Below are 24,708 nucleotides of genomic sequence, written 5' to 3' on the forward strand. Positions count from 1 at the left end.
TGACCCACCTGGCTGTTACTGACAAACCATGCAGATACTGACATACAGGTGAAACTCGGAAAATTAGAGTATCGTCGAAAAGTGTTTATTTCAGTAATGCAACTTAAAAAGTGAAACTAATATATGAGATAGATGCATGACATGCAAAGCACGATATGTCAAGCCTTTGTTTGTTGTAATTGTAATTTGTTGTTAGGCGGGTCAATTATAAATGGAATGTAATTAATGAAATGTAATAGCAATGTTTATTTTTGTATTAGTGTAACTATTTGTTTTATTACTGTGGAATTTCCAAAAGAAAGCATTTGTGAAAATTAAAAGAAAATGAAAAAATAATAAGTTGCATTACTGAAATAAATGCACTTTTCGACGATATTCTAATTTTCTGAGTTTCACCTGTAGTATCAAAGGAACAACTAGGAGCTTAAAGTGAGCTCCTGTTATTTAGCTGGAGCAAGGCATGATTCTACCAACCATCAGCTGATGAATGGTGGAAGCACACCTTGGCCCAGGAGCAGAAAGTGGTTTGCACTGAAACATCTGCGAAAATGAACTGGGGGGGGGGGCGACAACGACTCCATTTTAGCAGTGGTTTGAATACAAATCATTTCTTGCTCCTGTAGCAACCCTCTTTGAAGGTGCAAGTGCACCTTCAAAGAGGCTCATCACCTGACATCACTGACAACTGTGAAATATGGCCTGTGAGGGTTAGGGGAGGTTTCCACCCCTGTTGCAGTCTATGCATACCCCCTAATGCTTACATAACTGTGTTGGATTCACTGCCAGGTGTGCAGATGGGGTTAAAATAGCTATTGACAACTGCTGTGATAGTACAGAATGTTCATAAACAGTACCAATTCAGGTAGTAAATGAAAAGAGAAATGAGGCAGAGAAGAGTGGGGCTGAGGAAGCTCCAAAGTGAACCTTGTGCTCTCCTGCCAGGGACAGCTTTTCTATTTATGTTGAGTTGAAAACATCAAAGCATCTACATATATTACACACAGAGACATATTATATTCAGTATCCTTTTATCAACCAGCGTTCCAATAAGATGCCTTCTGATGTTGTGTATGTGGCATTCTCAGAGGCCACTACAGTCATAATTTCACACAAACACACCGTGATTGCAATTTTTAAAAAAACAAAAACCAGTTATGCTATAGTGATTATGCTATTACTACCTTAAATTTGTATGCAAGATAAAGCACTGGAAGGATAATATAACCATAATAATTATATGTTTTATGCATGTTTTTCACTGCTTGCTTACAATAGTCTAACAAAAATCATAACACTGTGACATAAAATTAACTCTTACTAGCTAGTTCATAACAAAATATCACACTTTAAATTTTAAACAAGTGAAAATACTGCCACAAATAATTAAAGTAATTCTGTAAGTCCCTCCCCTCCAGCTTCCATTCCAGTTTGTGTTTCAACACCTTCTGTATTTTAGGAACGTGTGGTTTCTATAGTATCTTTAGGTGCAACTAATATAGAGCAGAATCAAAATAATCTGTTTTATAACAGTACACCCTACAAATATTCAGCTTGTATCAGAGGCATTATCTACAAACTTCTGCTTCAAAATGCAACAGCTAAAGAGTAAGATAGAGACACTGGTTAGGTAATGGATATTAAATGAGGACATAAATGGAGAATGTTGTGTTCAATGTGAGTACTTTATCATTTCTGTATGTCATCTACTGATATCACATGACAACTTCTAACAACGAAAGACACCACCACAGGAAATGAATGTATTATTTTTTTAAGGTAAAAACTGAAATGCAAGTAATGGTGATGTCACTAGGCTCTATCTACATTCAGTTTGAGTGATTTTAACTGAAGGTAAACTGTGTATCATATAGTGTAACAGAATGGATGCAGCACAAATTTAGCAACAGCAAACTAGTATTAAGACATTAGTTACACTCCAAAATGGGGGAGGGGATGTAAAGGGTTAGAGGACCATACACATAAGTTACAATACCTGCTGTTTAGTGCATTCCTGTGAGCCAAAATGAAATGAATGCCATATAGGAGGAAAGGAAAAGATGAACATTATCAGAGATGCTCAAAACATATAGTACTATTATGAAACTAATGCTATTATGTAAGGAAGGTTCTTAAATGGACTTATGAGTTTGGTGTAAATACTCTCCCTGATCCATATGGCTACTTAACATACAACAGTATAGTAGCAGCATTGCTAGTATTTGTCAAGCACTTTCCTTTAAAACATAACATATATTCACTTTGTCATTATGTACACTAGTCTTTGAAACACAGTCAGCTGAACACATACTATCTCAATCAGTATATCTACATATTATAACCCTAAAAGAAACTAGAACACTGTAAAGAAATTCATATTTTATTTGGCAGCCATGTTTTCCTGCCTTGGTATGTATAGCACAAAAAGGAAGAGTTGTATCTCTAAACTCTCTGTGGGTACATATAAGAAAACCGTATCTAAAATGAGGTTATTTGCATGTTCCTACCATGTGTTTGGAGAGGCATGTCTTCCCTCAAACAAACTGATTAACTTTGAGTAATGGGAACATATGATCATAAATTAAAATTTTCCTTTTAGTCATTCATAAAACTGATCAAGAAGTATGCCATATTAGTACACCACAAATCAACTTATTCGATTTCAGTAAATTGTCCATCATAAAATTACAATGAAAGTTGGGGTTACATCAAAACCTGAAAAATCAAGCCTTCTGTCATACAAGCAAAACACCTAAGTATTGAAGAATCTCACAAGACATCTAAGAAAATACTTGGACAATTAAGAAGAGACATAGGTGCTAACAGTTGCAGGTGGAATTGTAGGTGGAAATTGACAAGAAGGAACATAATTTTTAGGAAAGGAAATAGTGGGAAATCCCCAGTACTTTAAAATCGGAGAGAGCACATGAAGAATCTCAAATGGCTATGTACCTGAGGCTTTGTATTGTGAGGAACTCTGAGTTCCTACAGAGTTAATCAGAAACACTAAAGAATAGCTCACATACTCATTTTGGGAGACTTTTATTCCCTGCATGAAGAACTGTATTCCATATCAGCTCAGGAATACAATTATGTGAAGATAAATAATGTGAACTAGCAATATATAGGGAGATGCTGGTTCCCTTTTCATAAGGGTTGTGAAATGTTTCTGGTTTGTCAAGTCTTTGAGTGAAAGTGTATTTTTGAGGTGCTTATAGTAATTTCAAATGTTTGTTTTACTTGATTGTATACCTCTCTTGAGCTTTGAGAAAAGAAATATTAAAATACTTGTTAAATATGCAACACTCAGCATCAATATACGTGATTGTGAGGGGTTTTTTTTGTTGCCACACAACAATACTGAGTATTATTATTTATAGAAATATGGTGGCACTGCCTTTTGCTCCTCAAGGCAATTCAGATTAACAAAACAAGTTCTTAATATTAGAAAAAAGTGAAAGCAACAAAACTATAAGAAAAAAGTGAAAGCAACAAAACTATAAAAACAAAGTAAGAAACAAAGATAACTTACGAGTTGAAAGCCTGATGAAATAAAAATGTATTGACTGCCACATAAAAACCATTTATGATGTGGCCAGTCAAGCCTCTATCAGGAGAAAGTTACACAGATAAGGAAAGGCCCAATCTCATGCTACCATTACCCTTGGTGGCAGAACAGAGCAGGGCTTCAGATGATGACTGATAGGCAACTTCATGCAGAAGGATGCAGTCCCAAGGAGGACATTCCAGTCCCAAGACATTTATAATTTTATAGGTATGTGTAAATGCCATAATTCCCCATACAATTATGTACTAGAATACTGTTTGCATAATGGAAAGTGCTAATATGAACTGCATTGGTGCCAAATGAGTTCCTGCAATGTGCAGCTGATACTGTGAATTAGTAAGAAACAATACTTGATGATGATGATGATGATGATGATGACGATGACAAATGTTTTAATGTAACAGCCATCTTTAGCACTTACGCACATAGAACACAGATACAGGTTTCTCCCATTTTGAAAATCAGTGTTTGCAATTTTGTAATTCTACACTACAGTGATGAACTGTGAAGACTTTTCTCCATCAGTTTGAGAATGCAGAATAATTATAATTTGAAGGCTAAAGCAATATAGACATAATGCTCTCTCAGATGATAAAGGCATGGTGTAGATTTGTTAGAACAATTTGATATTAGTCACGTCAGTATAAACAACCCGCTCTGGTCTACTTCTCATGCTGAGAAGAGATAAAGCAAAATAATGGCCTAAACAGATGATAGTGCTTCAAGAAAAAGTGGCTATTCACAGAACTTAATGTTTCAGTGATTGGTTTATTGATGTATTTTAAACTAAATAAAGCCAGCACAATGATCTATTACAGAGATAAAATTTGAATAGTGTTTTAAGCTGGCATTTTGAAGCTGATCTGCTCCAAAAGCAGTATTTCTAAACTATGCCAATGACAGATAATATACTCTTAACTACAAGTTCAGTTTCTTCTTTATAGCTGCTAAAGAATCTCCTGCACATGAAATTTTAAGAAAGGCAAATTGTGGCCATGTGAATCTTTCACAAAATGAGAACGAGCATTTGGCAATTGTTAATATTCAAATTTAAGTTACACTATCAAAATAATCTGGATGGCTTACCGTGTGATAACCTCTAGGTAATGGTGGTTTCCCTACAGGATAAGCATCCACAGTGTCAATAATTGTTTGTCTTTCTCCTTTTTGATTGATTTTCCTAAATCTCCGTCGAGATTGTCTATGAGATGCTTGTCGCTGGAAATATTCTTCATTTTCATCCATATAATCCACCTGATAAAAAGGCATATTTAATAGCAAAAAATACATTTTGTAATATGATAAAAATAAATAAGGTTATGGATGGCCTCTTCTCTGCTACAATTAGAAAGCACGGGCATTCATTTCAATTTGAGATAGAACACATGAAATGGTACTCTCACAGAAATCAGCAGTAAGTAATAAAACTTTTTTCATTTTCCACAGTAGAAGCTATTCCTACATAGTGAGAATGAGCAGGCATAATTATTAAGACAATTACTCAGTTGACATTCCTATATTCTACAACTGACCTACTGTTCGTGTGCAAACCTGTGTATTTAGAAGCATCTGTTTTTTACTCTCTCACACAGAAAGCTAGTTTCTTACTGGGGAGAAAAAAGAACATTTCTGAAGGAAGCAAACTTGAAGCCTTCCGGCTGATCTCAAAAAGTCATTGGGGAGCTACCCCTCCCATCCTGTGGGAGCTAGCTCTTCTAAAACACAGCATCCTATTTCCTCTAAAGCAAGAAAGATGTGAAGGAAAACTGCACAAAGTTACTATAATAATGTCAACCCCCACAAAAAATATTCTAATACACACCTACAACAAGTATTGTATTTTGCATCTTCCACACAGCCATTTCTATTTTGGAGATGGTAGAAATCTGGATGCTCAGCTGCTAAGGTAACACTGTATTTGATAAGGCTCTGAGCTATGACAAAGCATGCAACAACTATTTTATAAAGAACTCTGTCCCAATTCTGAATGCTACTGCAAGTATCGTGTGAGGTAGTATTAGCTGCAATACTGTATTGTGAGGCTCTACACCCACTGCTTGAAATACGAAGAGGGGTAATGCCCTTGTTTCATATGGTGATTAATCCAATTATAGCAGAGAGAGTGGGAAATCAGGCACCAACAGGAAGTATTTAAAAATGTAAATATTCCCTATATGTAGTGACAAGAATTTTTACTTAGATTTTGTAGAGCTGGAAGGTGCCATGAGGGTCATCTGTTGTTGTATAGTTGTTTAGTCGTGTCCGACTCTTCGTGACCCCATGGACCAGAGCATGCCAGGCACTCCTGTCTTCCACTTCCTCCCACAGTTTGGCCAGACTCATGTTCGTAGCTTTGAGAACACTGTCCAACCATCCAGTTCTCTGCCATCGCCTTCTCCTTGTGCCCTGAATCTTTCCCACCATCAGAGTCTTTTCCAGGGAGTCTTCTCTTCTCATGAGGTGGCCAAAGTATTGGAGCCTCAGCTTCAGGATCTGTTCTTCCAGTGAGCACTCATGGCTGATTTCCTTCAGAATGGACAGGTTTGATCTTCTTGCAGTCCATGGGACTTCTTGCAAGCATCAATTCTTCGGCGATCAGCCTTCTTTATGGTTCAGCTCTCACTTCCATACATCACTACTGGGAAAACCATAGCTTTAACTATACGGACCTTAGTTGGTCTCTAAGGTGGTACTGGAAGGATTTTTTATTTTATTTTGTTTTGACTACGTCAGACCAACACGGCTACCTACCTGTAACTAGTATACGGACCTTTGTCAGCAAGGTGATGTCTCTGCTTTTTAAGATGCAGTCTAGGTTCGTCATTGCTTTTCTCCCAAGAAGCAGGCGTCTTTTAATTTTGTGACTGCTGTCACCATCTGAAGTGATCATGGAACCCAAGAAAGTAAAATCTCTCACTGCCTCCATTTCTTACCCTTCTATTTGCCAGGAGGTGATGGGACCAGCGGCCATGATCTTAGTTGTTTTGATGTTGAGCTTCAGACCATATTTTGTGCTCTCTCCTTTCACCCTCATTAAAAGGGTCTTTAATTCCTCCTCACTTTCTGCCATCAAGGTTGTGTCATCAGCATATCTGAGGCTGTTGATATTTCTTCCGGCAATCTTAATTCCGTCTTGGGATTCATCCGGTCCAGCCTTCCACATGATGAATTCTGCATATAAGTTAAATAAGCAGGGAGACAATATACAGCCTTGTCGTACTCCTTTCCCAATTTTGAACCAATCAGTTATTCCGTATCCAGTTCTAACTGTAGCTTCTTGTCCCCCATAGAGATTTCTCAGGAGACAGATGAGGTGATCAGGCACTCCCATTTCTTTAAGAACTTGCCATACTTTGCTGTGGTCGACACAGTCAAATGCTTTTGCGTAGTCAATGAAGCAGAAGTAGACGTTTTTCTGGAACTCTCTAGCTTTCTCCATAATCCAGCACATGTTTGCAATTTGGTCTCTGGTTCCTCTGCCCCTTCAAAATCCAGCTTGCACTTCTGGGAGTTCTCGGTCCACATACTGCTTAAGCCTGCCTTGTAGAATTTTAAGCATAACCTTGCTAGCGTGTGAAATGAGCGCAATTGTGCGGTAGTTGGGAGCATTCTTTGGCACTGCCGTTCTTTGGGATATTCTGGCAGTATCTCCAGGTGTGTTGCTAAATCCAGCTATCTTAAAGAAATCTTTAAAATTCCTACAAAACTAGGATTCCTTATTCAACACTGAATTTTAATCTGTATAAAAGATAAAATATAGTTATCCTGTATGCATACCTATTGTACACATAATGACTTGGATCCTCAGGCAAGTTAACTTAAGAAAGTTCATGGGAGGAAAGTTTCCCATAGACTCATTCCCTCTGCAGCCACTTGTGCCTAAAGAAACCTGTTCGGACAACTGGGGGTGGGGACTCCTCCTGGGCAACATGGGATGGGATCCAGAGAGCTGTCCAGCACCGTCCTATATAGTTCAGGACACACACACCCTTTCTAGACACATTTTTCAAGGGTTGCAGGTGGATGCAGGAGACAGGAGTTCTAGAAACATAGATTGCAGAGTTGGAAGGGACATAGAACTTTCTTTCCATGGTCTTCATTAAATTAACCTATTTTAAAACCCAAGCAACTACTGTATATTCCTGCGTATAAGACTACTTTTTAACCCAGGAAAATCTTCTCAAAAGCGGGGGTCGTCTTATACGCAGGGTCATATTTCTTATACGGCGAGTATATCCCAAACTCTTTATTTTAACTGGAAAAGTAGGGGGTCGTCTTATACGCCCAGTCGTCTTATACACCAGAATACGCAACTCATTTTAAAGATGGCAAATGATACACTTCTCAAATACATAACTGTACATTTCCTTAACACAGACATTCATCTAGTTATGCTTACCACAATCATTTCAGATGGCTCTAGAACAATGCATTCACAGCCACGTCTGAAGCTTCCTGCAGAACGTTTGCCAAAACTGAAAGAGGACAGAAAATACTTTGAGCAAAACCAAGTCTATAATGCTACGCACATGACAAAACCACATTTTCAATCAAGTTTCATCTTCTTCTGAGGCAATATAAGGGGTGGGGTGTATTGACAATACAAATTAGACTTAAAGGCTGCTTTAAAATTATGAGATTCTTCATTTTGTATTTTGGCACACATGTTTGATAGTAGAAATTTGTCCCATTACTTTCACCGATACTATACTGTTGAATACTAAGGCACATGGATCCAAATGTAAAATGTAAGACATTAGGATCACTCTTAAAATAGAAAAACTCAAAACGTTTATTCTCACCTCTGCACAAATTTTGCTTGTACAGATAAAATGCAAGTCACTTATAAAAATCTGTTAAACCACTAAGAACCTGTCTTTATATAGCTGAAATGTCAATAATTAGAAACTGCTATACTTGCTCAGCATCCCAATGACGTTATGCAAGCATTACAAGGACTATATTACACATCAATCACTGTAGTAGAAAGGCAGTTTCTGGTTACTGGAGAAAAATGTTCGTAATCTTTGCCACTCCCTTTCCCTCTCAACCTGAATCCATCCATGCCTCACAATGTATGTGGAATTTCCAGACTTTCAGCTCCAGAGCAGGAGTTCTCAAACCTTGTAGCCCCAGGGCCCACTTCAGATGGCTGAAAATTACTGAGGTCAGCCAGTGACAAAATGGTGGTGCAGGAGCAAAAGCAGTCACAAAATAGTGGGCAGGTTTGACAATCAACTGGCAATAATGGACATCACTTTCTACTACCGTAATATGTCATCCATCTTTGGAAATATGTAAATACTTCACAACTGTGTTTTCCTTGTGGTGAGGAGTTCCATTGATTAACTTTCCTCAAGCTAAGTACAGAAATTTGCTATGGAGGTATTGCGACTCAGTGTCCCCATTTTAGGCAGAATTTGCTGATCGGATGAAGGTGGCTTTTTCTTTTTCCCTTCCTACCTCCACATGCCTCCCATCTCCTGTAATTTCTTCTCCCGTTCACCTTTTACATTCAACTTGAACCTTATTCTCCTCCAACTGCTAATAGTGTATTTCATCCCTCCTCTCTGGTTTTTTATATTCACTTCTTCCTCCTACAACACCTTTCCTTCCTTATCCCTTTCATTTCTATTCCCTGTTTGTTGTACTATTTTTTTTATTAACATTCATGGTGCATATTAACATTTTAGCTTCCTTCCTAATTTTCTTCAGCACTTCCTGTGGTGGTTTCTCCTTAGAGGAAGAGAACTTCCTTTCCCTTTTCTTTTCCCCCTGAACTCTTCTCCCTGCCACCATTGCTCCAGCTGGTTTCGGAATCAGTTGAAGGCTATGTCATGACTTGGGGGCAGGGAAGGCAAGAGAAGAGGCACTGGGCAGGCTATGGCACTGAAGCCCACTTGAACATTGCCTAAAGCCCACTGGTGCATCCTGGCCCACTGTCTGAGAAACACTGCTCCGCAACCACACCTCTTTACTCATGGCATTCACCTTCCCACTTTCCATCCTTCCGTCAGCAATTTTAAATGATTAAATCAACTACGGTAGTTATTGCACTCATACTACGAAGGCTGAATTTAGATTATCAATGAGAGCCTCTAGGTCAGGGTTACCTAAATGCCAGAGTACAAAGTTGTCAAACCTGAATTTTTAGGAATGTAAATGAAATAAAGTAAAAAAATGTCAATATATAATCAATATTTATTAATCATTAATCAACATTACTAAGAATCATCTTATTAAACACATAGATCCCACACTGGCAAGGGAGGTGCACCCTGTATAAGTCAATTTCCTTCATTTATGAGGCTTGCAATTCCTAATTAATTTTTGCACTACATCTTGTGAACTTCTTTTCCACCCTAGGCCCTTTTCAAAGCATGCTTTTGACTCCATGCTCTTTATTCTCCCCATGCAGTCCCACTGGTCAAATGGGGTCGCTCTTCACAGCACAAATGAAAAGCAGCATTGTCGTGCAAGAGAACCCCTTGAGATTGGTGGCATAAGCCAAATCACCATCACCATCATCACCATTTTATTATTTATACACCACCCATCTGACTGGTGTAGTAAAATTGTATCACACAGAGGAAATGGAATAAACAGTCTTGGTATAGTAATTCTGCTATCGTTCCAGTACTGGGATTGCCTGTGTGTTCCTACTCCCATGGAAAAGCATTAATTGATCCCTTATAACAGTTCTACCTTTACCTCTAAACCTGCAAGCCCATGAAATTCATTTGATTCCCAATTTGGATAGGTCAGCTGTCTTGAGGTGGAAGCATAGCTGCCAAGTTTTCCCTTTTCTCGCGAGGAAGCCTATTCAGCATAATGGAATATCCCTTAAAAAAAGGGATAACTTGGCAGCTATGGGTGGAAGTACAGGCTCCTTAAATAAACCATGCTTTGTGGCGGGAACTACATGATATTTTACCTATTTTAAGTGATCGTGGGATCAGTTAAAATTACACCTGAAAGTTATATGTCAGCTAAATTATGCAACAGTTTATACAGGTATTCGCTGCTGAAATTAATCTGCAGGGACTCCAACATTTACTTTTGCATTTATACTGAGAGTATGCTGAGTGACACAGACAGATAGAAGTATCATAATTTTTCTTTGGGACTATGATTCAAAGGCTGACTAGGAATGCCATGGGGAACAGACAACGGCAAGAATGCTATGTCATGAGACAGGATGACCTAATTCTGCATCACCCCATCCCCCTTCCTGGGTAGACAGTCAGACTTAACCCATGGCACCAATTAGGAATTAAGGAATGCTGGGAAGAAATGCAAGAGTAGAACCTCTCCCTCTCTCAGAAATCTCCCTCTCCCAAAGGACCATATTCCTAAAATGACCATATTCCTTCTTGTTATCTCTTAGCACCTTTTGATACTATTGACCATTGTATTCTCAAGAGGCTCTGTGAGTTAGGAATCACAACCATGACATCATGGTGGTTTTGCTCCAAGCTGCAGGGGTGTTGGTATCTGAAGAAGTGTGCATGCACACAAAAGCTCATACCAATAACAAACTTAGTTGGTCTCTAAGGTGCTACTGGAAGGAATTTTTTTATTTAGCAAGGACAGTGCTGCCTGATGTCTAATATAGGAAGTTCCATAGAGCTGGGAACACCACACTTAAAGCACAACTTCTGGTTGTCATGAGACATCCTTTTAGTCCATGAGGGAGGGAGTGCCATTAATAGTCTCCCATCCAGTTATGCTGTGGCATCCTGCAAGATTTAATCTTGTCCCACATGCTATTTAACATCAGTATGAAGCTGCCAAGAGCACTCATCCGGAGATTTGGGGCTCGTTGCCACCAATATGCAGATGATACCAAGCTCTATTCCTCCTTGCCATTATAACCAGATGAAGCTGTTTTATGCTAAACCACTCCCTGGGGGCAGGGGTTGAATGAGGTCCAACAACTTAGGCTGAAACCTGGCACGATAGGTTGATATATGGTTCTTGTATACAGGTATTAAATGAATGGTGTGCTCTTGATGATCTCTCTCTCTCTCTCTCTCTCTCTCTCACACACACACACACACAGAGAGAGAGAGGGGGGGGTGCCTATTTCCAGCTCTGGCTGAAACACCACTTACGTCTGTTTCTGGACTGGGGTGGATTTGCCTTGGTGGCTCTTGTTAAGAGTACTGTAATGTAATCTCTGTACCCTTGAAGTCAATCCAGAAGCTATAGCAAGAGCAGAACTCAACCTCCAGATGGCTGACTGATGCACCTGTTGCGATGGCGCAATGGCACCTTTTCATTCTGGCGCCGTTGGGCAGGCCCTCACTTAAATATAGTGCAACCATGGTACTTTATCAAAAATTTCTACAAATTACCCCAGATTATCTCGTGGGGGACTTGTGTGAGGGGAAACTTCCTAACTTGGAGTCTCAGGCATTTGATCAAATAAGATGTCATTAAACAAAGGAAGTTTATGACACAAAGCAGGAAAAACAAAGGGTACTTCAGGTTATAATGTTATTCCAGGAAACCGTTCACCTAATAATATTTATACTAAATCTAACTGGTGTTATGGACTTCTAATCAAGCACAACTTCTTTTACACTTCAGTGGCTTGTGTTCAGTTACTTCACTTCAGGTAGATGTTACAGGTTTGTTTGTTTTTTTTAGACTAAAGGGTAAATGCTCAGCTTATTTCCAGTTATTTCACTTCAGTTCTTTCTCAGTTGTTGCACAGCTGTTGCCGCTTAATACTTTGGTTCTTAAACAAGGTGGTACTTCCTGTTAGTTACACAACCCTTTGACAACCCTACTCCTGAGGTACTCCTAGTAACAGACCCAAGTTATCACCACACCCCTCATAACTGGTTTGGGAGTCTTCTCTTTTTGCAGCAGAATCTACAAAAAACACTTGGTGACCCAACCTGCCCAGCAAAACAAACTTTTCCGTCACACCTGTGCATATTACAAATGTTTTGCAGGATCTGCGTTGGCCACTGCTGTGTTAGTAGGCTCAATTCAATATTGACATAATAAAGCCCTGAACACCTTTTCCCTGTATAAACCAATGGGAGTGGGGGAGGAGAGGAGAAGGCTTTCACTGATACAAGGCTTCTATGAAGTGGCACCCTTCCTGTGGTACGCCCACTATCTAGATGCAAAGATGACTCCTATGCTCTGGGGCTTATTTGTTAGCATAGGCCTCTGGTGGAAATTGAATGTTCAAGGTCCTATTATTACTGTAACAAAGAACTGGTTTGAGGATCATAGAAAGTGTACTCTTTCACTGTTGTTTTTAACACTTTGATAATGCTTTTTTATTTTTGTGTGTTGTGCTCTCATTTATATAACATTTGATAAGCCACTCTAGGATCTACTTTTGATGAAAGAAGTTTGAAAGTTCAATGAATGAGTAGAGAAATAATAACAATTATGGATCAACATTGCTGCCTTCATTTTTTACTGTTTTTTTTTGGGGGGGGTGCTGTCATGAACCACTCATGTACATAAAAAGTTTACCATTACACCACCACTGAAAGTTGCACATGCTTTCATAGTAATATAGCTTGGCATATCTTCTCCTATTACACTATCTCAGTCTAGCATAGATAAAACGACAACCTAGACTAAAAGAAGACTCAAAACAAAGCTTACCTCACATTTTCCAGAACAGATTCATACAGTACAGCCATTTGGCATTGAAGTAAGCCCTCTTAAAAATATGCTTACAATGGACAGAATCAAAGCATTCCCAACTTGCTGGAAAAATGGAAGTTGCTTCACTTGTATAGTTAATTTTATTATAATAGTCACTTAAGAAGAAAATGCTCCATATGGTTCTATAAAAAGTAAATGGTTTCCAAGGGAACAAACATATTTGCTCTACTAATTGTTCTGAATATAAAATATGCTCTCAAGCTACACTATTTCTAAAACCTAATTTAAAGGCAGGGCTGAGAGCATGTTCTCTCTTACCTCTTAAGACTGAAATCATATACACACCTACTAGGGAATAAACCCAATTTGAACACAGGGGGGTCCTACTTCACAGTAGATGTGCATCATATTGCACTGAAAGTTCATTCACTACCTTTAAGAGGTCTGGTTCACCTAATGTGGCCAGACTTTATATGCCATCATGCCAGGTCAGGATATGAAGCTTTAAAAAAAAAAATAATAACCCTAGAAGTTATATTTATTTACAAATAAAACTGCTTGATAAAACAGAATTAATTACAGGGCCAGAGTTGTGGTCCAATGTTAAGAACAAGTCAGCTAAATTTCATTCTGCCATTTATTTTTGTGCCTGTGGCCGATGGCTGAAACAAATAAAGTTTCATTCATTCTGCCATTATAATGAGAAATCAGAGAAGGGGGGATCTATGGCTTATAGTTCAGTTGACTGATTTGAAACTTGGCAGTGTATGGGAAGGTATGCAGGGCTGTCTTAAGCATATGCAGCGCTGGGGTGCAAAGATCCGCCCAGCGCCCCCCCCCCCGGTTGCCCAGTCCCAGGTGCGCAGGAGGGTGGAGCCGGCCAGCCGCCTCAGCGTCTCGCTGGCTCGGTTGCCCCTGAACTCACGGCGCAGAGCCGCCTGCAACAGAAGAGCCCACCCTGGCGCTCCGACCGACAGATGGGCTCTTCCCCAGACTCAACTCTCGGGCCCCGGACTCCCAGCCTAGCGCTCCTGAGAGCCCGGTGCCCCACCCCCCTAGTGCCTATGGGTAAGACAGCCCTGAAGGTATGTTTAAGGATGGTCCATCTCCAAGTTGGGAAATAATTGATGAGAAATTATTTATTCTGAATGAGTTAAAAGTTTATAAGGGATTCTGGCAAGCTGACAGATGTTCTGTGTTTTCCTTCCATAGGCTTTGCTGGGGTGCTTTTTTCCGCAGAAAGATGTATCCAATTATACCATGTGTTTTGGAAAACTGGTTGTTCTTCTGTTGCACAGAAGTGATGTGTCTGTCCCAGTGAACAAACAAATCTGTGAGTAGGGTCCATACCTTTGCCACCTACGGCCCTCCAGCTCCAAGGTACTTGTGAAGCTGAAACTAAACACAGGGTAGGATACCACACCATATTAATAATGCATGTTTGGGGTGTGGCCCTTAACAGCCATAATTTCCTGGCATTTTGAAGCCTGCGTTTACATGGGAACCCTTTAACACAGTATGTTAAGCCCAAAGGTGTTTTTTATGTTGCTGCTGTTTTTTTTTTTTCATTTTACAAATCATGTCAGAAAAGCATAATCCTCTCTTCTGTCTGTTCAGCAGAACAATGACCTGCATAGAAACCAGGTTTTACTACTGTATTTGTTTAACAGTCACAATTACATCATGAAAAGCTATTATAAAATTGAAAAAGGATGCCCAAACATCAGCTGCCTCTAAATACAGAAAGAGAATCAAGCATTTCTGATTCAAGTATATAAAATGTTTGCTGGCAATACTTTTTATCTGCATAGTTGAAACAAGATGGAAACCTGCTATAGAAAACTGCATTTGTTGTCTCCAAGCTATGCAAACCCTTAACAATATTTTTAAAAAACACTCTTGTTATTTAGAAGCACCGAAAAGAGTAGGGGAGTAACAAAATATGCTGAGAACATGCACACACATGAGAAAATTGGGGACAAAAAGACAATCTGTGCAATTTTCCTATGTTAATTAAAAATACCATGACATCAACAGGCCAGAGGAACTTTCTCCAGCCAAGTGTTCTATTCACAAACATCCACATTGTCAGATATGCTATAATACACACAGGCAAGTAATTCAAATTTTTCAACAAAAAACTTACAGTATTCATTATTACTCCCTTGCCCTTGCTGGGCCTCTACATTCCTAATTTTCATCTCCAACTTCACTTCAGTGGAATGTTATTCATCATGAGCATAAATGCTGCAAATGTTGCACCAATACAAAAATAAATAAATCCTGGTGAATCCAAGGTTTATTTAGCATATTCAAAATGCATTAACCACCTTCTGTGGTTTTAACTCCCAGGTCCTAGTCTGACACTCTAACCACTACATCACACTGGCTTCCTAAAGCACTTCTGCTATGGGGCAGCTATATAATTTTAAAAGGTAAATAAATATGGGGAAAGCAAAATATCACTTAGAGAAGGATCTAAAATATTTTCCTTGAAGCTTGAATTTGTTTTATTCTGGATTGTTTTATTTGATGGTTCCATGTGTTGTATATTGCTTTGAATTTTTTTCTTTAAAATATAAAGCAGCATAGAAATGAAAGGAATAATATTAATAATAACAACTAATTACATTGCAGCAGCAAGAACAACAAAATGACACCTAGACAATCTGTTGCAGCGACCATAATCTAGATGTAAGGTGTCATTTGGCAATTAGCTTATATATCTGAGTTTCTAACACTGATCATGAGTCAAATGTGGCCCTGAGCCCAAAATTCATTATTGCCCCACCCCCCACCCCCCGGTTCTGTAGGGACAGAGTAGGCATGCTTCCAATCTATGCATTAGATAACATATAATATCTTACGCCATAAGATTGTTAACCATAAACACTACACCATGGACAATAAATATGGATCAAATAGAAGAATCTTAAACGAAATACAAGGCAAAGATTTACTTCACGGGTGAAGAGAAATCAAGTTACAACAGGAGCTGCAGGGCAGAGGAGATGTTAATACTTTCAGACACCTGTGCAAGCTTCCACATCTTTGGTGAGGAAAGAATGTTCATGAAAGAGTAAGCATTTCTATCTCATCTACAACCACCAGCATTATGAACTCACTTGTTTAAAACATCTTTGAGATAAACCAATGTACTATTCTAATAGTCTAATCATAAGGAAAGGTTTGTTGCGATAGCCCTCAGTGCCATCATTGTTTAAGCACCAGGCTGCATTTATATTGTTCATTCCAACTACAGATTCACATCACCTTTAAACAAAACACACACACACACACACACACACCACCACCACCACCACCACCACCACCACCACCACTGGTTTTTGTCTCATACTGCTGGGTTTATTACTGGTTTTTAATGTTAATATGTTTTCAATGTTAACTAAAAGCTACTATGAGAATTTTATAGTGGAAATAAGAAAGTTGTTTTAGACGAATATTCTGCTATCTTGGCGAGAGAGAAGAGCATATTTATTCAAAATCACAATTCCAGTGAAATATTATCAATCTGCCTACACTAGAACATGTCTATCAATAAATATCACTTGGGACAAAGCGTAACACTTAAACTGGGATGTAATGAAACCGTAACTGGTTTCCTTAACAATCTGGATAAAGTCTGCCAGAATAATAAATTCAGCCTTTATGTAAATAATTTTTTTGTGATAACCACTTCCCAACAACTTTACATTTATACAATGGCTAATACGAAGTTGATATTTACAAATCCGTGGTTTGTTTTCCTGGGCTATCTTTCTGACGCTTTGTTTAGATTAAGCAACCTGTATGCCAAGATCCAGTTAAGGTCTCCAGGGCTCTGTTAATCAAACCTGCAGAATCATTCCCATAGACTGCTACCTACAGAGCTCCCAACAGCTTACATACAGTGTCATCTGGCCTCTATTGCCTATAAGGAGCTAATAACAGGCCCTGACCTACAAAATGTACACTTATGTTTGATTCATTCTCATCTTCTCCATACATAGATCAATATTCTTATGATAAGATATGCCTCTCCTCAATGAATAGGAGCCAACCTACTGACTAAAAATGTTCCAGTGCTTAACTGAAGAGTAAGCCTCACCACTATATATCCAATGATATGTTTATAAATATCTACAAAAACCACTATTGAGGACAAACCTCAACAATAGCATATTTAAACTGCAACAGGTAAAAATGTTTATCCCACACTTTACTTGCCAGTGCAAAAGCTTGTTTACAAAAAAAACCCCACAAAAAACATAGCCATAAGCAGATGGATAAAAACTTGGATGTAGGTAAGTAATAAGAATGTTGAATTAAGCCTATATTCTAAAAACAGTTCCATTGTTAAACCTGAACTGATTGTTTGCAATTTTATGCACAGCTGTCTGCCAGTAAGGCCAATTGAATATTGTGGTACTTACTTCTGAGTGCACAAGCATATGAATGTGCTGCCCTTTGCTTTCCCTGTTGGAACAGATTCAATGGTAGTTCTTTGAAGACAGTAAAGTATTTCCAAAACTTCATAACTGCGGCAACTTGTGTCTCAACAGAACACAAATTGCTATTCGGATCAGCTAGGATATGCCATAATGATTGGGCATAAGCCTCCAGATGAGAAAACCAGGGCTTGAGGGGCTCTCTCATCACAAGACAAAAGGGCTCAAGGTAGAAAATAGCCTGAAACAAACTATCAATAGCTACGAAAGAATAAGGCTAAGCAATATATTATGTCATAGAGTCTCCAGTCCTCAGAGTGCTTCATCTTAAGTGCTATTCATTTCAATGGTACTTGCAGAAGCACAGTTCATGTGGGGCTCAGGTGTGCTGTATATCAAAACAAGGAGACTCAAGAGTAAACAACTGCTGCAATGTCTTATTTATAGGGACTCGGTTACTGAAAGGCATCTTGAGGATTTGGAAGGGGCAAATCTACTACAATTGACTTGTGTTTTCCAAAAGCATCCTTTTTATTTCATTGAGAAAAAGGAAAATAGAAAGTAACTGCAAAGAATCTTTTGAAGTCTCCATGAAAAGCAGTTTGTATGCTGTTTTAGCAGTCTACTGCAGATGTTTAAGGACAGTCAGGATTCCCTTGGGCAGAGGATAGACCTTTTAGGTCTTAATTCTAAACACTAAGAGATTTATTATTATTTTCATTTGGCTTTGGATAAATTATAAGCCCTGTCTTTGTTCTTTTGCTATTTTATTGTTTTGTTATGATTCCATGCAAAATATTGCAGCTGTATACAACATGTAGCAAAATATTTTGAAAACTTAACAGTTAAAAAATGAAAACATTTGAGCTTCTCTTCTTTCAGTGTTTGTGCTTGATGATGTAGAGAAAAAAGAAATACTTTATTTTCCTTTACCGATCAAAAACCAATGTTTCATTTCAAATGTTTCAGAAAGAAAAATCACTAAGCAATGTTTCCTATAGATGAATGTATTCCTGAAAAATATATTTGGAGTTGTGAAGGAATGGGACAGCTTTTACCATTTCTGTTACTCTGCCTACACTTCCAAGACATGCAAAAGCAACTCACAACTATTAGATAAACTGCAAATGAAAAACATGGTAAACATATAACTGTTACATATGCCTTTTAAATACACCTTATTTATCCTCCTTTCCTTTGTTCCCTTTGCAGCACAATGCAGCTCTCCAAATTTACTCCAGAGGGTTTCCCAATCTTTTGGAAAAGATTTGGTATGTGCTTGGGACACTACAGAGCAAAATTGCATCCCTTCCTTTTCTGCTTATTGAAGCTTTCTATCAGCAGACAGTCATCAATGGATACCACACATTCTACCGGTATGTATTATATTGTTTACTTTTAAGAATAGACCAAACAATGACATTTGCAGATAAAAAGGGGGTGAGAAAAGGAAGGGAGGACTGGGGAATGGTTAATTTGTATTCTATGAGAAACCCTTTTAAAAATTGATAGTGGCAAAAAGAATCCTTAACTAACACGCAGAACTGAATGTAAAAATTGTGATCTAGAATAACTACAACTTAGATCAAAATAGCTGTGCAACCAATTCTACATGACCAGCTTGAGCTTGGATTTAGGTTTCTTGAACAGAAGCTACTACACCATGATAGAGCACAAGTGACTTTTGAAAAAATAGAAGTGTTCTAAAAGCAGTTTATAAATCTAGCATGAGATGTGCTATACAAAGTAAAAGTAACAATCTCACTGGAATATCAAATCTTTTAAATATTCTATACTAAAATAAAAGTTGGCGTATTATTGTGATTAATATGGTGGGTTCAAGTAAAGACGTACAATAAATGAAACACAACAATAAACTGAGAGGTAGTAATCCTGAACAAACACATAACAGAATTAATCTTTTCTCTCTCTTTTTACATTTATAGCATACATTTTACATTTATAGTAGCTGAATTTGTAACCTCACAATACTCATTATCATGAGTCAGGATTAAGCTGGTGTGTGGTTATTTACCCATCTCAGAACAGAGCAGAAATTTGAACCTGGGTGTTTAAAATCTCAAAAACACTCTTAGCTGCTACATATGTGGTACCTCTATGAACAGAGATATAAACCTTCTAAAACCTCTCTTGTAAAGCATCTATTGTCTAAGCAATTTGTCACCTGTTGTTTTAAGCATCAATTTTCTTCTTGCCACCCAACTAATGTTAATTTCCATTAATCATGCCATATCTAAAATTTAGATTGCATTTGTTCTGGCAAATGCCTATTAACCTTTAAGGTGCTCCAGAGATAATAAATTGAGTTCACTGTCAATCAGTATGAGTGATGTTTTAAGCAATGCCAGTGAAAAAGTTCCACTAGATATTTCACTGTAAGTTTTTCAACTATTTTTAGGACAAAGCAAAGAAAATGCAGGTCCTATTACAAGATACAAGTTATTTCTTGTATCTTGATAACATACTGTAGTATTTTATCTAAATTCTTACTACTTACCTTAAACATAAATGTTCAATTTTATCATTTTTTATGTTCAAACATAAAAAATAAATGTTTGAATTAATGCTTTTGAGTTGAATTATCATTTGCTAGAATTTCACCTAAAGCCATGAAAAAGGGCAGATCATAAGGCCTGAATACAATACAAAACGTACTTCTCTACACCAACCAGCAACTTCTAACATGTCAGACATATATCTGTCTATTTGAACCACATTACTTTCAATGGGGTGCACCTTTCAACACACATTCCATTCATACCCCAATGTAGATGTGGATTCACACTAAGTGCATATCCAAATACACAAACAATGTGTGGATTCAAATTTGTACCCTTTTGATCTAGGGGTCTCAGTAGACACAAGCTTAACATGAGTCAACAGTGTGATGCAGCAGCAAAAAGGCTTATGCTATGCTAAGCTGCATCAACAGAAGTATACTGTCCCAGTCAAGGGAAGTCAGAGCATTACTCTATTCTGCCATGGTCAGACGACAATTGGAGTGACGTGCCGGGTTCTGGGTGCCCCAGTTTAAGAAAGTTATTGATGAGCTGAAACGTGTGCAGAGGAGGGATGATCAAGGCTCTGGAAACCAAGCCTAATGACAAACAGTTGAGTGAGTTGTAAATGTTTAGCCTGAATATTAGGAGACTGAGAGGAGATATGAGAGTTACGGTATCTTCAAATATATAAAGGGCTGTCACATAGAAGGCTAGGACTTGAATCAATAGATTCAAGTTACAAGAAAGGAGACTTGACTAAACAGTGGAACAGACTCCTTTGAGAGGTGATAGACTCTCCTCCCTTGGAGGTTTTTAAGCAGCGGTTGGATGGCCATCTGCCATGTATGATCTAGTTGGGATTCCTGCAGTGCAGGGCACTGGACTAGATGACCCTTGGAATCCTTTCCAACTCTACAATTTTGATTCTATGATCAAGCCGATACCGGGGCTAACAGTGATTGTGATGACTGTCACACCCCATACCATCTTCCATCCTCTTCCAAAGGGTTCCTCAACTGGCTGAACAAGTTTTGAGTGGCACTGCAAGACTGCAGGATGCAGGGAGAAATTAGCATAACATTGCATCCCTTCTTCATCCATTAGTGGAGGCATCCATTAGATCAAGAGCCTTTTGTGAGCACAAGAACACATAAGGGATTCCATATATCGAAAATTCGATATAGTGCAAACCAGTAACTTCTGCATTCAGATGCACATCTAATTTATACTGTTGACTTCCAACATATGAACACAAGGTTGTGTGCATGTACAATCACCTTCTGGGATCAACAAGTAGATACACAATCCTCTAAGGCTAAGCAGTGCTATTTTGCAACTTCTGTTCGTTTTAAGGAGTTCACCAGGAAAGCAGCTCAAACCTTTTGAAATGAATGAAGATTGAGCTGTAACTAACTGATCACACTCTCTGGTAGTTAATTCAGGAATTTATAAAATGGTGAGTGACTACTGCTATTAGTAACTACCACTTTTTACTAAACACAGTTCTGCAACTGCTTGATATGGTACACACACTATCCATTTAGTTACTACTGCTTTTTAAATCATGATAGAATGCATGCAGTTTCTTGTGGTTTTAATCCACATCTGTGTATTACCTTGCTGACAGCCTCAGGCAAAATGGCATAAAATTGATTTAAATGCTATGAGACACCCAAAGCGAAGGCACAGGGAAAGAAATCAAGAGAGACCTTTTCAAGGTTGACTTAAATCTGTATCAACCTGCTACTTGGCAATATTTTTGTCAGATTTTTCCTCTGTATCCCAGAATGCAAGATGAATACAGAAACCTTTTTCACACTGCAGCATTAGTTCAGTTAGCATACTGGCTCAAATTTCATGTGGTAGCCACACACACCTACTTGAAAATGTACATTTTATTTCATGGGCTTAAAAGCAATTCACATTAACAATAGGTCTGTAAACTAGTTCTAGCAAATTAGGTCCTCTTTGCTCTTTCAAAGAACTGGAAATACAGCTTCCCTAAACCCTGTTATGTTGTCAGTGCTCTTCCTCATCCACAACACAGCACCTTGACCGGAGAAGACAAGGGTCACAAGAACAAGCAGAGGCCTTCCCACCCCCTTTGCTCAGCCACAAGTACTGATAAACCATTCTTTCTTGTCCTGGATAACATACATATGTGCAGGGGATCATGTTTTGTATAGTGCAGGCATGTGAAGACAGACTTCTCCCCTCCATGTCCCACATTGCCACCACTTCTCTGATATTGTCAGCAACTGACAATCACTTTTGCCCCATTTCTAAAGTCTTTTTCTAACTTTTCAACATACACATTCCAAGAAAAATGGGGAAGGGGGGAACCAGCATCATGCTTTTACATTCAATGAACAGTACCACTTCACATTAACCACGAATGAGCAGTTGGCAAAAACATGTCTCATGCTGAAGAGTTCCCTGTGTTACACTACAAACATGGAAAACAGGCTACTTAGTGATAGCCATTATGTCCCAGAAGAGAGGTCATGTCCAGAGAAGATCTTGGTGACTGCTGGTCAGCTTTGAAATACTCTTCCTCCAATGGTTCAAGGCCAGGGTATTTTAAAGGAAGAATATAATGCCTTTTGAATGGGGCAAGCATCATGTGGCAAGAGATGAGTGTGCACTCTCTTCAAAGCATATGAACATAGGCTCATATTTTATTTTATTTTGTTTCGACTACGTCAGACCAACACCTGTAACTAGAACTTTGGAAAAGTGATTAGAGATCTAATTCAAAGTGTGTTGATGAATGGACTCAAACCTTGAAACTATGTTAAGCCCCTCAACACTCTTCGATGCAATTAATATTTCTTTCAATATTAGATGAGAACTATTCCTTTTTAATTATGTGAACTATAAAACAAATTCTAGTCATACCTGCTCCTTGGAAGAAACATTGATTCTTTGATAAATACTGAACCAGACAGAAGAATATACCAACAGGTCCCAATATCATCGGGGCTGTAAATAAAAACAAGAAAATGTTAGGAAGTGCAATTTGGGCAATAAAAGCAAACACAACATTAATATAAATCTACATGTGAGCTGCCCATGATAGACTGCTTTTTAAGTGGTGAATTTTATAAAACTGATTCTTCCTGAACATGTAGTACTGTAGTTACATATATAGTGTTGTATCCAACTCAGTCATACTCAGGATGGACTCACAGAAAGCAATGGACAAATTGGATTAACTTAACCAATGGATTAGCTTGCATGTATTCATTTCAATGGATTGTACTCTTCAGCAAGATTTAGTCTGATACAGTCCAGTACTTTTATATATCAAAACAATTTCATAACAGCAACTGACTTCTTATAACTGTACAGCAGCCTAAGGCTGCAATTCTGTATACCCGTATGTGGGAGTAAGTCCCACGAAATTCACTTGTTTATTCAGGAGAAAGTCTCAAACATAGGATTAAGCTGTAATGATTCACTCCTACAGAACAACCACACAAACACATTTATGTCTTCATTTTTTTCTTTCACTATTTAAAGTCCCTCTTCTTTTCTCCCCCACCCCCAAAATAAATGCTGCTACTTTGTGCAAAATGTTCTGAGTTCGTTCCTGACAAAGTCAAGATCAGAAAGCAGCTTAATTTTGGAGGTCAGAACCAGCTAAGTATTTAGCTGTTGGTGAAGAAAACTGTTTGATCTTATTTCTTCTTGCGATATTAAAACATGTTTCCCGAGAGATAGGAAGATCCTTCTGCTTGCAGAGCACTATCTCTCAAATTTTAAGCAAAAAAAATGGAACAATTTGGAAACCAGACTAGCTTCTAATGAATGCTAGGATTATGTTAAAATACAATTTTCTGCTATCTTTTACATTCAAGTCATTGGCCTTGACACACCTTTTGTTTTGCCTTTACAATTACGCACATATTAAATTGGACATCTGTTTCTATAACTTTCATAACCACCACAGCCACCAAAGTGCGGCTAATATGTTTAAGGATCTGAGTTATTCAATCATTCTGTAAGCGTTCTACCCAAGTATAATTACAAGTCACAAACAGTTAGCATGAACAAAAAAGGACCAGCCCATTGATTGATTGATTGATGTGACAGCACAGTTATTAAAGTTCAGAACTAGTGGGCTAATTCCAGTTGAATGCACCACATCCAATTTCTTTTTATAAAAAGTAAGGCTTCTTTAAAATGGCCACTGTGAGAACAGGATGCTGGACTAGGTGGACCATTGGCCTGATCCAGTAGGTGTTGGTTAAGAGTTGGTTAGAACTGGTTTGGTCTACTAGTTGGTGTCTGAAAATTCTTCCTAAGAGGGAAGTCTTTCACAAAAAAATGTTTGCTAAAAAAGCCTGTTTCACAGCAGCTGCAGACTGGGTCAACATCATCAAGCCATTTGCTATGACCACAAGGTCTTTTTCCTAGTCCGTTCACTGTGATATTACATCCTGTCCACCAGCAAGAAACCTTGCCACTAACATCCAATAATAACCCCCAACAACTGGCCGCAGGATTTGGCATATACCCACCCTTTAGAAGA

General features: G+C 38.3%; 1 protein-coding gene across 4 annotated transcripts in view; it reads right to left on the reverse strand.

Annotated features, from left to right (window-relative positions):
• The window catches only part of RAPGEF2 (Rap guanine nucleotide exchange factor 2), a 170,239-nt gene that overhangs the window by 75,300 nt on the left and 70,231 nt on the right, over window positions 1–24,708 (reverse strand). For 3 of the 4 annotated variants that reach the window (XM_035111549.3, XM_035111547.3, XM_035111550.3), the window contains exons 4-7: window positions 23,073–23,156; window positions 7,965–8,040; window positions 4,652–4,819; window positions 1,994–2,011 (exon numbers count right to left, since the gene is read on the reverse strand). In XM_035111549.3, the coding sequence (XP_034967440.2) occupies window positions 1,994–2,011; window positions 4,652–4,819; window positions 7,965–8,040; window positions 23,073–23,156 (346 nt within the window). The remainder of the gene's footprint in view (window positions 1–1,993; window positions 2,012–4,651; window positions 4,820–7,964; window positions 8,041–23,072; window positions 23,157–24,708) is intronic. The other variant, XM_035111548.3, reaches the window with a different exon arrangement.

This window comes from Zootoca vivipara, chromosome Z1 (assembly GCF_965207765.1).
Source record: "Zootoca vivipara chromosome Z1, rZooViv2.hap1.1, whole genome shotgun sequence".
In the NCBI taxonomy this organism is placed as follows: Eukaryota; Metazoa; Chordata; class Lepidosauria; order Squamata; family Lacertidae; genus Zootoca; species Zootoca vivipara.